Consider the following 14,876-nt stretch of genomic DNA (forward strand, 5'->3'; position numbering starts at 1 on the left):
AAATTGTAAAATGTTTCCACTTTTAAGGAAACATGAAATTTTATCGTAAATTCAACGTAAATAGCGTTAAAGTGTGCACCTTTTGTGTGTGTGTTTTGATGCTCCATTGACTATGAAAGGGTCACTAAATGAAATTCCCAAAAGTTTATTGTCATTATTGTTGTAACTTTTTTTCTTTCCATTGCTCATCATGTCCAAATCAATGTTAATCAATGTTGTACCAACAAGAAAAATCATGTCTCTTGATTGTTGATGTTTTGTATTATCCTTTGCATTGTAACCATTTTACTGTCTTTTTTCATTCCAAACTTGTTTTTCCTTGAAAATTTTGCATGATTTCAGTTTCCCATTTCACTGTCGCACTCTTGCATCCAATGTAAACTGTCTTGCCGTTTTTATTCAGGTCAATCAACTTTACACCTTCAACTATAAATTAGTCAATAACTGCCTGACTTTTACTTGGGATTTATGTTTTATTTTAATTGTGATTGTTCCATTGATTGACTAGTAAATGTCGTAAGCATCGTCTTTCTTGGTGTCCTCACTTAATTGTATTTCAATGTAATAACTGTTTTAACATTTTTGGCCTTTTTGTTCGTTGCATCGCCAACATGTACTCAAGAACACACGACAACAAATGGTTAACCATACAATTAAGCTAACTATAATTAGTATCATTGCAGTAAAACTATTTTTTTGTGTCTTTTTTCAGTAAAATTTAATTTACTTTTAGGATGTTTAACCAAACTCACTAGATTATAGTTAATGTTAATTTTAATCTTTAAATGCTATTTTTACAATTAATGTTTTTCGTTTCTTTGATGAATCGAGTCAATGTTTTGAATGGAAAAACAAGTTTCTTTCATTGTCTCTAGTTGATTGTAATTTATCATTTTTTGTCTCTTCATTGGTTCGATTTGCAGGAACAAATGTCTCAACAAATGGCTCATCTTAAACCTGATTTGCAAATTACTCGACCTGGATCGAGGTCGCCTTCACCTACTCGGGATGAATCTCCGGTAAAGGGTGATCGAGGTCGATCTCCAGTTGGTAGATCACGATTACACTCACCTCGACCATCGGATGTTGGCTTTGCCGAAGCCGTTTCCGATGTGGTTGACATTGTTAAATTTGAGACTTCACGGAAAGGTCGGGCGAGACGTAAGTTGAGACGACTATTTAAATTGTTTGAGATTTAATTAACTTTTTTGTTCTCTTTGTTACTCAAAGAAAAACTTCTTGGAGATGAATTTTACTCGTATGGATCACCTTTACTTGGTCGCTCTCCAAGTCGTCGTCGAGCCTCTCGTCGTCGTTCTCGTTCACCTTGGAGAGGTCCACCTCCTACAACAACAACAACCGAGGCAACGGGTCGAAGTCGATCCATTAGTCCAGAATATCGTACAACGTGCCTTGATAAGCGATCACGAAGTCCCAGTCCTCATGGTCATGCACATTCCCATGTTTCCAGCCATCATCCTCTCCAAACACCGGTTCCTGGTCCATCCGACAATTACTATGGTACAACCAAGTTGGCTGAACGAAGTCGCAGTCCTTCACCTCAATCAGCAGTCAGTTTACCCATTCAAAGGTTAAGAACAGCAGCAACGGCTGTTGGTGCAGCCACAGTTGCCTTGGGACGATCAAGAACGGGAAGACGTTTACCTGCAACACCATTTAAACCTTCACCTTTATCTTTGGGAGGTTCACAATCAGTTGAAGGAATAAACTTTCCAACTCTTTCACATTCACCAACAATTCCAATGATTGATAAATCACCCAACAACATCAACTTTCCCCGTGTAAATGCATCACCAACACACACCACTTATGGACCAGTAAGTTTAATGAGCCAACATTTTCCACTCACTAAACCTTTAAAACCTTTAAAACTAAACACTTTACTAAAGCCACAATCCACTAATTTAGCGATTAACATTTAAATTTTGATTTACTTTGCAAATTGTTCAAACACTAGAATTGTAATTTTCCTTAATTTATAATATTATTGCTACAATCTATTTACCTTTCATTTTCTGGTTTCAACAGGCAAACATATTGGGTTACACTGTTACCAGAAAATTGTTTGACCATTAATATTGTTAACTTTTCCTTTCACTCAAATCTTTCCTTCAATTCAATTTAAACATTTACCAATCACTAAACACCTTTTTTTGTTATAAATTATTCAATTTGGTAGTTGAAAGGTAAATTAAACGAGTAAAGATTTGCTGGCAAAGTGTTTCATTTGTTGAAGTTCAACAAATGAGTTTGCATGGTTCAGTATGCACAATAATGCATTACAAAGATATTGTTACTGGTCCAGGTTTTACAATCCAATGCTTGTTTATTATTCATTAACTTGGCTGAAAGCATATCAAAGTAATCATCATTACTTTGGATTTATTAGAGTTTATAATTTGATGCTGGGAAGGGAAAGGAATCCAATCAATTCAAAAGATAAACTTTAAATGGCCAATCAGCAGCGCATTGAATATCATTTGAAACAAAAAATGACATTTTTTGCAGAAGCAAACAATTTCATTATGACATGGTTACATTTTAGAGCAAAAGATTGATCTCAGTCAAAATAATTTACCAAAAATTTTATTGTCTCCTTTTATTTGCTATCGAAATTTAATTGATAAAGTTTGGCTTCAAAATAACTTGGAAATAACTGTTGAAGAACTGAAAGCTACAACTTTATCCGAAATCATTGCATTTATCTTGAAATTACACTCAGTTTGTCGGTATAAAACTTGAAATGGGTTCAATACACGATCGAATCAGAGTGCTTTGCTTTATAATGCATTTGTGAATTTTCTAGCTTTATATTGTCATCAGCAGATTCATAATGCTTAGAAACAACTGCAAAAATTGTGAAAATTTTATCGAGATCATTTGTCCTGAATTTATCTCTTTAAGCGTACAGGCCAGTTGAGCTGAAACTAATTTAACTACGATTTCTTTCGCTTACAGGAATCACAACCACATGAGTCTTTGAACAAAATCTAGGTTGACTAAGCTTATAACCTTTTCGAGTTGCAAGTAAATTTTGTATTTTTTAACAATCTTAATAAACTCTGAAATTCAATTTCATCTATTAGCACAACAACCATCTGTACTTGCTTCATCAAGTTGTAATTTAAGATGAGATCATCAGTGTTCTGGATGAGCTACCAGATTAGTAGATTCATGGAGTTTCTGTGCTTAAACCATTCAATTGAAGCTTATTGTTCTAGTGAAGAGTTGCATAAATTTATATGAGAACTAATTCATGTTTTTATCCGTGAGCGAGTTTCTGAGAGAAGCTCAATCTTTCAGTTCTCATGATAAATATATTCTAACTTGAAAAATGACATTTTCCAAAAGCTGATTACTGTTTGATCAAGCAATCAGAAAAATGGTCAACTACAGCGGACCCCTTTTGCCGGACCCTTAATTTACTTTCAACTTCATCCAAATGTTGCACAAATTGAATTGAAATATTAATATCTTTAAGCTAATTGAAAAATTTTCACTTTCAAGAAACAATCTAAAAATGAAACTTTAATCAACTCAATATCTGCTGGAAAATGAATTCATTTTCTTTGATTAATACTGAATCACAAGATAAACTTTGAATTAAAGATCAAAGCAATTGTTGAAGCGATTTCAACTCGTTTGTTTAAATCGACAATTGACTTTTTAACTAATCAAAGTTTATCATTTTAACTTTAAAATGAATGATCCATTTTATATGATTTAATGACAATAAGTTTCATTTTATCAAGAACCTTTGCATTCCTTTCCCATTAATTGTTACATTTAATTATAAATTTTATTTTAAATTTACATTTATTGCTTGATTCTCATTCCCTGCCAGTTTCTTTATGTTTCAATGTTTTTTGATCGATCCTTGTTACTTGCATTCTGTTGACAGATTGAAACCAAAACTTGACCAATGTGTTGGTGCTTAAAGCAAATGAACTTCCCTTTAATTGTGAACCGTTTTGTGTTTGCCGAATCGTCTGTCCTTCTGTTTACTCCTTTACCGAATCTTGTGTCTTCTACTCCTTCTTTGGTCTACTTTGCGGTCTCTCTTATCTGTGTTTACCAATCAGGTTATATTGTGCTAACCAATGGTCATCGTTAACATTCAACTGTAAACCCATTGGCCAAACCACATGGACCCTAAAGATAGAGAGAAAGAGAGTGGACTGCGAATGTAAAATGTAACCAAAAGTGCCTGATTAACTTGAACCCAAGTAGGTTTGCCTTTTCTGGTTTATTTTTCTTCCATTTTCCCTTTGTTTCTTTCGTTGACCATTTATACTCATCAATTAACCATCAATGAAAAACATCAAAATAATTCGAGTTTATGTTTAAAATTTTTCACTCAATTCCTCAGTTCGTTATCCATTGTTATTCATTTGAAAAGTCCACATTTTCCTTTGGATTTGCATTTTGCTTGTGCTTCGTTAATCATGTATTGATGCTTTTTAAAGCTAACATTCGTCATCAACTTATCATGTTAATTTACTTTTGCTAAAGACCTTTTAATATTTGACTTTTCAATGAATCAATTTTGATTGAAAACTCTTTCACTGTGAACCATTTTTAATGAGCTCAACCTGTTTACCCTGGTAAAGTGATTTATTGATATATTTGGTTATAAATCAAATTTCAATAAACGAGTCTTCTTTTTTGTCTCTCATTTTCAATGAAACAGATTAAAGCTTGATCATCTGTTTGATTCCCATTGAATAACTGATTAAATGGTAAAAAAAGACTCAAGCTTTAACTCAGGTTAACCATTTCACCAGAGAAATGGCAGAAATCAGTGAAAGAGACAAATGGAACAACAATCTTTACCTTTTTTGGATGATTATTGTTTAGCTTTTCATATATTATTTTTGTTGTTGAAAGGCAAACCTAAATGAAGCCGAGTGATTTGTTCAACTGAAACCTCAATGTTCCCCAGATGATATTAACAGTCTATGGAATAACTTGATTCTGTTCAACATGAAATCATGACTTTGATACAGACTTGTAAATTCATAATTCATCTCTATTCTCGTTTTTATTGCAGTTTTACTTTACAATAATTATGGTTATCAGTTTAACCCAATCCTTGGTTTGTCAGTAAAATGATTGAAGGGATTTGAAACAATGCAAACAGGATATCAGGCTTGATATTAATTTTAAAGCAAAAAACATCTTTAAACTAATCTTTCATTGATTGAAATGAACCAGAAAATATCGATTCTTTGAGTTGGACAAGGAAATGTTGAAAATTTGATAAGAAAATTTAAAGTTGAAATCACAACTTTGCTCATTTGACCTGCTCTTGAATAGCATCTTTTTTTTGGGTTGAATATTTTTCTGTGAAACATTTTTCCTGGTTAAACTAATGAAGGTAAAAGGGTACATTTTGTATGAGATGTGAAAGAGCGCAGGCTTGATGATCTGAAAGGCAAGTCGATAACCAGGTTAACTGTTTTGAGAGTTGCAAGGAGTAGATGATGAGGAGGAAAACAAAGTAAGAGTAAGAAAGTGTATTGTAAGCAAAGGCAGTAAAAAAAAGAGAGTAAAGGGTATATACTTCGAGGATGAGGTCATGACCTGAAAGAGCTTTGAAGGATACTCGAATGAGTTGGAAAAAAGCAGCAAGGTGCGAGGTAAATAATACATGTAACCTCATTGCCTTTGGATCGATAAAACTGTTTAAACCGGTTAAAATGGGTGAAGGGAAAAAGCGAAAGGAAAAGGTTACATTGATCTTTAGCTTTTCACAAATTTCAAAGTGTCCTTTTTATATTCTGGTTCGTATCCATCTACAATCCTAACCCAAACAATGTCGAGTTATAATTTTAATAATAAACTTGACATTTCAGTTATTGATTTTTTACTCACTGATTTTTGCTTCTCTTTCTTTTTCACTTTCGTTCTTTCTATCTTGCTAACAATGACTTTTATATTCATGATGATCCGTTGAATTAGGAAAATTTATTGCAAAATTCTTATTCAGTTTTGAAAATTATCTTTCATTTCATTTTCTAAAAGCATTGATTTAAACATTTTTAGGTACAGTAAGATACCAGATAATGATAGTATCCTGGAATAGCTTATTAACACTATTTACCGGTTAGAGTATTTCATGATTTTAGATCTTCCTTGAAAGATCAATTTCAGTCTAAATTGTTTCTAAAGTGATTTCTCGAGAATTAAGAACAGTTTAGAAAAATTAATTAAGTTGATTGATAATTTAAGAAATTGAAATAAAATTTGATTAAACTCCTTAATTGACTGTCATAATCTGGTAAATTACCAGTGTTAATCCTTTATGTTACTCTTTTCATGCTGCCATCTACGGGAACTATCTTTATAAACAATGCATTTTATTGGGCTATTTAATGCTTTTTTCTGGTTTCTCGTTGATGGTAACTTATGTAATATGGGAGGGAATTATTATTATTCAAAAAGTTGTTTTGTTTGTTTATTTTTAGTCTTTTAGTTTTTTTTATAATTGATCATTATGGCAATAGTTTGTGTTGAAATTAGACTTATAAGGTCAGTGATTGTGCACATAGAGCATTATTTTATAGATGATCAATGATCATGAATTGGCATCCAATCATCTATTGTATTCCTTTTGTATAATAGCTATACATGATGTAAAAAACGTATTGGATCGATTTTCTAATATTTACTTTATTTTTTATTATTTTTAGTCAGGACACTGGCCTGCCAAATCGACATCAATCACAGACACTAACCATACAACTCAGCAACAACAGCAACAACAGCCGCCTTATTTATCACCGGAAACGGATCCGCCCTTAACATTCGAAGCCGCTGCCAGCCTTGGTATTGGCCAAGTAACCGGCTCACGAATACTGCCCTCACCACTGCCCAATGGTTATGGGAAACCCGGTAAAAATACCTCACATCTTTCAAGGCCTTTGAAACCGCCACCATTACCATCAAGAGCAGCCAGCGCATTAGGAGGTGGAGGAGTCGCTGGTGTTAGTATTGGACGAGGTCCACCACCACCGATACCAATGCCATCATCTTCAGCTATTCCAATGGGTTCAACTAGCCTACCAAGTCAACATCATCATCATCATCATCATCATTCTTCTTCTCCTCCACCATTATCACAAGCACCTTTATTACCCCGACCTGCCTCAGCAGCAGCTAATATACCTACTCGTAAACGTCCACCTCCACCACCGCCACCACAGCCACAGCCACCACCTTCATTACCACCGCCACAAGCACCACCACCTCAACTTTCATCAACATCAGCAACTGCAGGATTGATAGGGTTATCATCATCACCAACACCAACTCTGTTACCGCCATTGTTGCCCTCATCTATGGCTCCAATAGCCTTACCTGAATCACCATCAGGTCAACCGCCCATTATACTGCCCCCTGGACCTTTGGTGACTGCACCATCGCCTCATCATCGACATCATCGTATTGATGGCTTGACTCTATTGGAGGTTGATGATGAGGATGATGATTGGTGCTAACATTGGGCAAACTTAGTTGTTAATCAATTTTTTTCACTCTTCATTTTTATCATTATTTATATGCAAATCACTTTGTCATTGCTATTGCAAAATATTTACCCTTTGTTTTTCACCATTCAACTTGATTCAAGTCTCCACCCAATCTCTATTTTTTCGTATTCTGTACTCATTCTCTATTAATTTTGTCCAATTAATTCAGTTGAACAACTCTATCCACCACACCCTGAGTACAATTTTACCATTACTCCTTCTTACCTTAGACAATTACTAAAATTTATCATCTCCTCATCTTCATTATCATTATTCTTCATCTTGAGAATCATTTTTTACTTATTGTTACCATAATCTGTTTCAATGATAAGCTCTTCTCCATTTCAATTCTTTGCTTACGCCATTTCTCATTCAACTGATTGCTAGGCTAATAATGGTTCAATTCATTATCTTACTTTATTCGATTTTTTACAACAAATCAATTTCAATTGGTTCAATTTTTTAATTTTAGATTACAAAACGAACAAAAGTTAGGAATAAATTAATCAATCTCTTATGTTAACGAGAAAATAAATGTTGAGCAAAGACTGGAAAAAGAGAAAGCTTTATCAATTGTAAATCAATTCCCAGTCTTATTTTGTAACTAAAAGCTAAAATCATTTATCAATTGAAATTCCAATTTTGCGAATTGTCATGATAAACAAGTGATGTCAATCTTTATACCTTCTCCTGGAGACTTTCATTTTACCATCATTAATAATCACCAAAATGCCAGCATCATTATCACAATTTGAGACACAAATTTTTGTACTGTAACTCTTTTCCCTCCATGTTATCTTTCTTTCATTTGTAAATAATTGTTATTTCATTGTTATTATCAATAATGTTATTATATTATTATTATCATTATTATCTGTATCGTTATCATTGTTGTTTGTTTTTCTTGTATCTTGCCTTCAATACATATACACACACCACACACATAATTTGGCCTCTAAACCACAAGGAGATAAACATCTTTTATCCAATTCCAACTTTACCTTGTTCACGAACAACAGCTCATGGTAAACAATGGCTGGTACTAATTGTGGCACTAATGATGGTGGTGATGATGGTGGCTACCATTGAAAAGGATAATCACAATCGAGTATCCAACAACGAATTTCATCTTATGGGTCAACTTTTATTTCTCTCTCCATTCTCTTTTCACCTTTCACTTTGCCCTGTCATTTTGGTTCCAAGCACAACCTTTTTGTTTTGCTTTACCAACATTTTCATCATCATATTGTAATCAACCGAGAATCAACAAGGAAAAATATTCGACAACAAAAGCAATTGATAAACATTAAGAGGGACGAGAAAATGAGCCTTAATTGTTTTGATACTCTTGTTTTTTTTGTAGCTAAAGGTATCATCCATTAACTCATGTAACTCCATGCAAAAGCATCATTTAAGCATAAAACCAACACAAGCTTAGACCAATCAGCCATAACAAATATCTTGTACATAAATTGTGTATATAGAAGCACATTAATTATGACAATTGTTCACCAGATTGTCTTTCTCAATCTTTCAGTCTCTTCATCTTTTTTGTTGACTCAATTTTTGCTCGTTGTTCAGTACGTGTTAACAATGATACCGAAAGGCAAACAAAATATAAGGAAAAACAAAAACATCGATTGTGTTTGTATTCACATTGATCTGGAAATCTTTTCAACCTGTAAATAATTATACAAAATCAATTGTTATATATATAAGATAATTATACAAAAAAACAAAATGATTCTAGGTTCGCCTTGATTTATATATGTTAAGCAAGATTTATATACAATTTCAGCTGGTTTCAAATAAAAATTATGGAGGGTTACAGAGTTGGATATGTTGAGAATCGTTATTAATGTGTATATTAAATGTAATATGGTTCATCGAAATGCATGGTAATCAACATTAAAGTTATTAAGAGCCATGGCAATGATGTTATGTTTACTTTTGTTCCTGCCATAACTGTTGGTCTCTTCATCTTCCAAGTATAACTCAATCACCTGAGCACCCAATTTTGAGGAATATTTGCTTTTTGTCTTTTTCCATCAATGAAAAACACACCATGTAAAATGATAATTGTTGATTTTTTGGTTGAAACTCTTCTTTTCAAGTACTCTCCGTTGAGAGCCTCTTTTTTATTGTATTTTTTTCAAAATTTGTTTTCTCCATTTTTGCGAGGACTAATTATATACACACATTTAAAATGCTCCAATCTTAAATTATTTCTTCAACATTTCGGATCTTTGATGGTTCATGGATCACAGAAGGTTCGGAAACCAATCGGCCATTTAAATGATAGTGTTTGGTTGTTTATACAGGCATACAGGCATAGAGGCGGAGGAATAAGTGTTAAGCTTGATTTGACTAAGGTAACCATTTTAGATCATCTAATTTCACGATGACAGGAAAATCACGAATATCATCGGTATTTCCTATGCTCGAAGCACTGGGCTCATAATCTTCATCATCGAATCCTGATGTTACCGTCTCATAATCAGAACTTATATGTTTTTCTTCTCCACCAAACTCAGTAGCACTTATTCTTGATTTTGCCAGATGCATTTGTCTCTTTTTGGCGCGTTTTTCCTCTCGCTGTTTCTCCCTTTCCCTTGATGATTTTTGCGCTTTTTGAGTTCCTTTGATTTCAGCCACTGTATCTGGAGCGAAATCTTCACGGACAATAATTACAACACGAATGTTCTCCTTGGAAGCTAATTTGGCATCTAAAGTAAAAACAAATCAATTAGGAAAACGTTCACCAAGATTATGTAAAACAAGTAAAAGAGCTGAACGCTTACCTTCGACCATCCTAGTTATAAACACAATATCTTGTGGATTCATCTCAAGCAGCTGGATTAATTTGATGAAATTTTTAGATTTGTGTTCCAAAAGGTTCATATGACCATCAATCAACTAGAGAGAGTGAGAGAGAGTAAAGTGTAAATGAAACAAGTTTCCTCAATAGAGACACACTAAAGAGGTACAGGTTGTAAGTGGAAGACAAGGGTTAATCCAAAAAATTATAGAAAGCCTTATACCGGTAAAAGATTACCCTGAGTGGTTCGAGAGAAAACGTTACGCAGAAAATTAGTGGGTCCAACATTAACATACACTTTGAGACCATCAACCATTTTCCATTGAGTTAAGACATCTTTAACCTCTGGATAAACACTACAACATAAAATCACATGAAATAAAATTATTGTTAAAATGAAAAATTGAAGGAGATATTAATAAACAATATAATCACAATTACGGTGTAAGTAGCAATCCCTTTTTGTAGGCCCACTCCGACAATCCGAGATGAAAAATACCAAGAGCAGCTGATCTAACACCCCAGGCGTGTTCGAAGCGGTATTTTAAATGTTCCAGAAAAGCATTAATTTGCTCTTCCTGGGGAGCTGAGATTGGAGCTAAAGGTGGATATCTGGATTCATCACGTTCTGATTCTATCTCTTTCCGAAAGAAATTGACTGATAATTTCAAATTTGTTCGTCCCCAAACTTCTCTGACATAATCTTTGTAATTATTCAACAAAAATTGCCGAGTCTCTGATGAATAAGTCATGAAAGATTTGGTTACAAGAGGACCTGTCACATCCAAAACAATGGCTAAAGGTTTTTTTATTTCAAGTATGGGCATAGTGAAGACAATAGTCTTGGAGTCGTAAAGTTAGGTTAGAGAATTAACATAAAGATTGAATAATCATCCCAAAATCACATTTAATATTGAAAAGATTGTTACAGTTCAAAGGTTCACAACAATATAAATTGAGAAAAGACATATTTGATGACTTATAAATTAGGAGTCTAAATATATCCTGCTTTTGAACAATCAAGTGTCTGGATAGTTTATAAAACAGAAAAAATTAATTTTATGTCAAATATTGTTTTTTAAATATGAATAAAGCGAAAATGAGAGTTACATTGCAACCTTAGTTTTATCATTCGCATTTTTGATTTGCAGAAAAGATGCGGATAGTATTTTTAAACCTTTTCTCAGATTAGATGTCATTGTATCGTGGTTTATTGAGAGTTCTTTTGATATTTCCTTCAATGATTTTCGTTGTAGACCAAGACCAATCATTATATTACATATTTCTTTATCTAACTCTGATGTGAACCTTCCAGTGAAATAAAAATAGGATAAAACTGTTAAATAATCAAATACTCCATGCAGTGACACAGATTCATTAACAATGAAAGATGAATAACGACTGAAATCATCGTTAGTTAGAATTACGTCGATCTCGGAAGGCGATAGAAGTACATTGTTGGTTTGTGTCAAACTTTTATCAGATGTTATTACTTCATAAGCCAATTGAATGGGCAATTTTTTAAAATCACGATCCAATAGTGAAACAAATCGACGCCTGAAGTCTGTCCAAAACTCTATCAACCAATCCTTTGAAATTGTGTTGGAAAACTCAGTCCTTCGATGCTGCAAAAATTTGATCATTATACAGCTATTTTCACCAGTTAATTCATTGGCTGTTTGACGTAAATAAACTGGAACAAAGCCAGAAGATTTCCAAAAACGATATAGATCATAAGTTAGCCCATAACATACACCAATATAATCGAGACGTTCAGGTCTTCTTTCTTCTAAAGACATCAAAAGTGCGTGGGATTCTTTATTTTCTGAGCCATCCTCATGTTCAATGTTATACGGATCATTTGAAAACTTCCCTTCGAAATAATCGATTAACATCTGTAAAGCTCGCCGACCATATCCTTGTCCAACATATTCTGGATTCGTAGCTATTCTGACCACACGAGCACCTGATAAAGCTGGAAATTTGTTGTCTTGAAATTGCTGGGCCAACGTCCAAGGTATCAGATCTCCTGGTCTTTTACTATTTTGTGACTTGTCTGATACTGAATATTCACTAATTTGTCCTTCAAGACAAACTTGAATGAAGCATAAAACTTCAGGGACAGACATATTTGATTTTTCATCTTTCTTGTTTACATTGTCTTTAGTATCAAGTAAGCCGAATAAATGATGAGCTGGGGCATCAGCCATCATTTGAAGATCATTAGGTGAGTTCTTGTAATGAGATGAAGTATACAGAGCCATGAGCTTATTCAAGAACTTTTCTGATGTCGGGTGATGATTGAATAAGACATCTCTGTTAATATAAAATAGGGCACAGTTATCAATATTGGAAATAGAATCCATTTTTTTCTTTTTAGACGCAACATTTTTTAAACACAATAACTTGTTGATCCAGATTTCCACTTGATCGCCATCTGCATATCGGATAGATTCTTCCAGTTTTATTTCTTTCAATTTTGACTTATTTGACTCATTTCGGAGCTGTTCTATCAGCTTTATGGACAATGCCCGACCAGTTCCTTCATAACCATCAATTGTTGAAGATAAAAAAACTAAATATGGTCCCAAAAATGACTTGACAATTGGTAATGGGATAGCTGCGGCTTCATCTATGATTATTAATTCAGCAGACTTTTTCATCAAACTGTTTTCAGACATCTCCTTGGGTGGCACATATTGAATTTTTTGATTAAATTGATTTAAAATATTAATCGTAACAATCGACTTGTTATGTGATGGCTCATTCGAGTTGATTACATCAAAATCAAAGTTCTGTTTCAGATTCAAGGCACTAAGTCCTTTGATCACAAATTCAAAAAATGTTTTAAGATTCTCCGGAGATGGCGAAGTAACAAAAATATTGCAAAAATTATTTGCAATTGCACCGGCAACAGCAAGGCCTAAAGCAGCTGATTTACCACGTCCACGAGAAGCTGTTAAGGAAACTGTTGTCCTCAAAGTTTTGTCAGCCAACGATTCAATCATTGAAACCACAGCTTTTGATTGATCCAATGTTGCACATAAATTTACCAATGGTCCAATCAATGGGTTTGATTCAAAAGAGCTGCTTAATTTTTTTATTTCATTTTGATTTGGTTTTTGGCTCGATTCAATTTCTTCAATATTATCAGGAATATGAAGAGGGTTGAAAAGGCCATCCACAGCTACAAAACTTTTGCAATTTTTCAAAGATGAGATGAAACGTGTGTTAAATCTGGAGACAACATCCTTATGCATTTCGGTTTGATATTTTTTGTGCACATCCATAACCAAACACTCAATAGATTCCATGGATTTCAACAAGAAAATAACGATTCCTCCACCATTCACTGTTTCAATTGTCCGAGCAAGAACATTTGGTGTGAGAGCTTCAAAATCTTGAATAACCAGCAGGTCATAACTGTTACCAAGAATTCGATCAGTCTCATTATAATAACACCACCTGATTGATGCTGACCTAATGAATAGCTCGAATGGATCTTCATCAGGGTCGACTCTTCTTTTTTTGAATTTATTTTTTAACTTTTTCTCTTTGTGAGCTGGACTTTTTTTAAAACACCATAACACTGTACCTTTAGGTTTACGAAGAAAGTTGAACAGAATTGGTACAACAAGATGTGGTTTCTCCCCACAAATGGCAAAAATACTTCGTTTCTTTTGGACGTTATTACTGTCTAGTAATAATTTAATTCGACTGTCGATCTTTTTAGAAGTCATTTCAATACACTAAATAAATATTTTATTTAATAAACTTTTCAAAACAAATTTAATTTAAATTGATGAAATTAAACACGTTAAAGCATCAAAAATAAAAGCATGCTATTGTTTACAGACATTGGTAAACTGTATGCTCCATCTGTTGTCTAAAAAGGATATCTAAAAATAATAAAATTAGCGCCAGCCTTGAATCTTGAAACAATTCAAGTCAGTAACACATGTTATTGTTATGTTTTGATTTTGAACAACTTATCTTTCTATTAGTCTTCTCGATATTGAAAAAATTAATTTATCATTATATTAAAATCTAAAATTTATAATAGATGGCGATAAGTGAAATAATAGCCTCTTTGTCAACTAATCCGTATTTCGGTGCCGGTTTTGGTCGTTTCTGACTGGTATGCAGAACGAGGCATTCCTTATCGCCGTGGATATCTACTTTATGGACCTCCAGGTTAGTTTTCATTTTTTTCATTTTTAAAACCTTGAATAAAGTTACCAATTAAATTTTCTTATTTTTCAGGCTGTGGTAAAACGAGTTTCATTACTGCACTAGCCGGAGAATTACAATTCAGCATATGTTGCCTAAATTTAAGTGAGCGAGGACTTACAGATGATAGATTAAATTATTTAATGAATGTGACACCGCAACAATCAATTGTTTTATTGGAGGATATTGATGCTGCCTTTGTGTCTCGTGAAGAGAGAAAAGATGTCCAACTTGCCTATGATGGATCAAGTAGATTGACTTTTAGTGGACTTTTGAAC

General features: G+C 33.5%; 3 protein-coding genes and 1 long non-coding RNA gene across 15 annotated transcripts in view; 2 read left to right on the top strand and 2 right to left on the bottom strand.

The window, feature by feature from the left end:
* The window catches only part of cac (calcium voltage-gated channel subunit cacophony), a 57,600-nt gene extending 47,843 nt beyond the window's left edge, over positions 1-9,757 (top strand). For 9 of the 12 annotated variants that reach the window (XM_089266767.1, XM_089266760.1, XM_089266762.1 and 6 more), the window contains 3 exons: positions 924-1,161; positions 1,231-1,838; positions 6,714-9,757. In XM_089266767.1, coding sequence (XP_089122893.1) covers positions 924-1,161; positions 1,231-1,838; positions 6,714-7,520 — 1,653 coding nt within the window. In that variant the 3' untranslated portion in view covers positions 7,521-9,757. Of the gene's footprint in view, positions 1-923; positions 1,162-1,230; positions 1,839-3,922; positions 4,248-6,713 lie in introns of all 12 variants that reach the window. The other 3 variants (XR_016198170.1, XR_016198172.1, XM_089266776.1) reach the window with 3 other exon arrangements.
* Positions 9,758-9,873: 116 nt separating this feature from the next.
* On the bottom strand, positions 9,874-11,195 carry LOC107372223 (enolase-phosphatase E1). The gene is made up of 4 exons (XM_015940418.3): positions 10,810-11,195; positions 10,592-10,724; positions 10,352-10,466; positions 9,874-10,276 (listed from the first exon to the last, which is right to left on the bottom strand). Exons 1-4 carry the CDS (start codon positions 11,193-11,195, stop codon positions 9,918-9,920), a joined length of 993 nt encoding a protein of 330 aa, XP_015795904.1. The 3' UTR covers positions 9,874-9,917.
* Positions 11,196-11,255: 60 nt separating this feature from the next.
* Positions 11,256-14,108, bottom strand: LOC107372221 (RNA cytidine acetyltransferase-like). The gene has a single exon (XM_015940417.3). It carries the CDS (start codon positions 14,106-14,108, stop codon positions 11,475-11,477), a length of 2,634 nt encoding a protein of 877 aa, XP_015795903.2. The 3' UTR covers positions 11,256-11,474.
* Positions 14,109-14,362: 254 nt separating this feature from the next.
* LOC107371948 (uncharacterized) lies at positions 14,363-14,837 on the top strand. The gene is made up of 2 exons (XR_016198182.1): positions 14,363-14,562; positions 14,632-14,837. It is a non-coding gene; the product is annotated as an uncharacterized LOC107371948 (long non-coding RNA).
* Positions 14,838-14,876: the final 39 nt, after the last annotated feature.

The sequence above is a fragment of the Tetranychus urticae genome, chromosome 1 (genome assembly GCF_039701765.1).
Source record: "Tetranychus urticae isolate SD_2017Ah chromosome 1, NJAU_TeUrti_SD_1.0, whole genome shotgun sequence".
NCBI lineage: Eukaryota > Metazoa > Arthropoda > Arachnida > Trombidiformes > Tetranychidae > Tetranychus > Tetranychus urticae.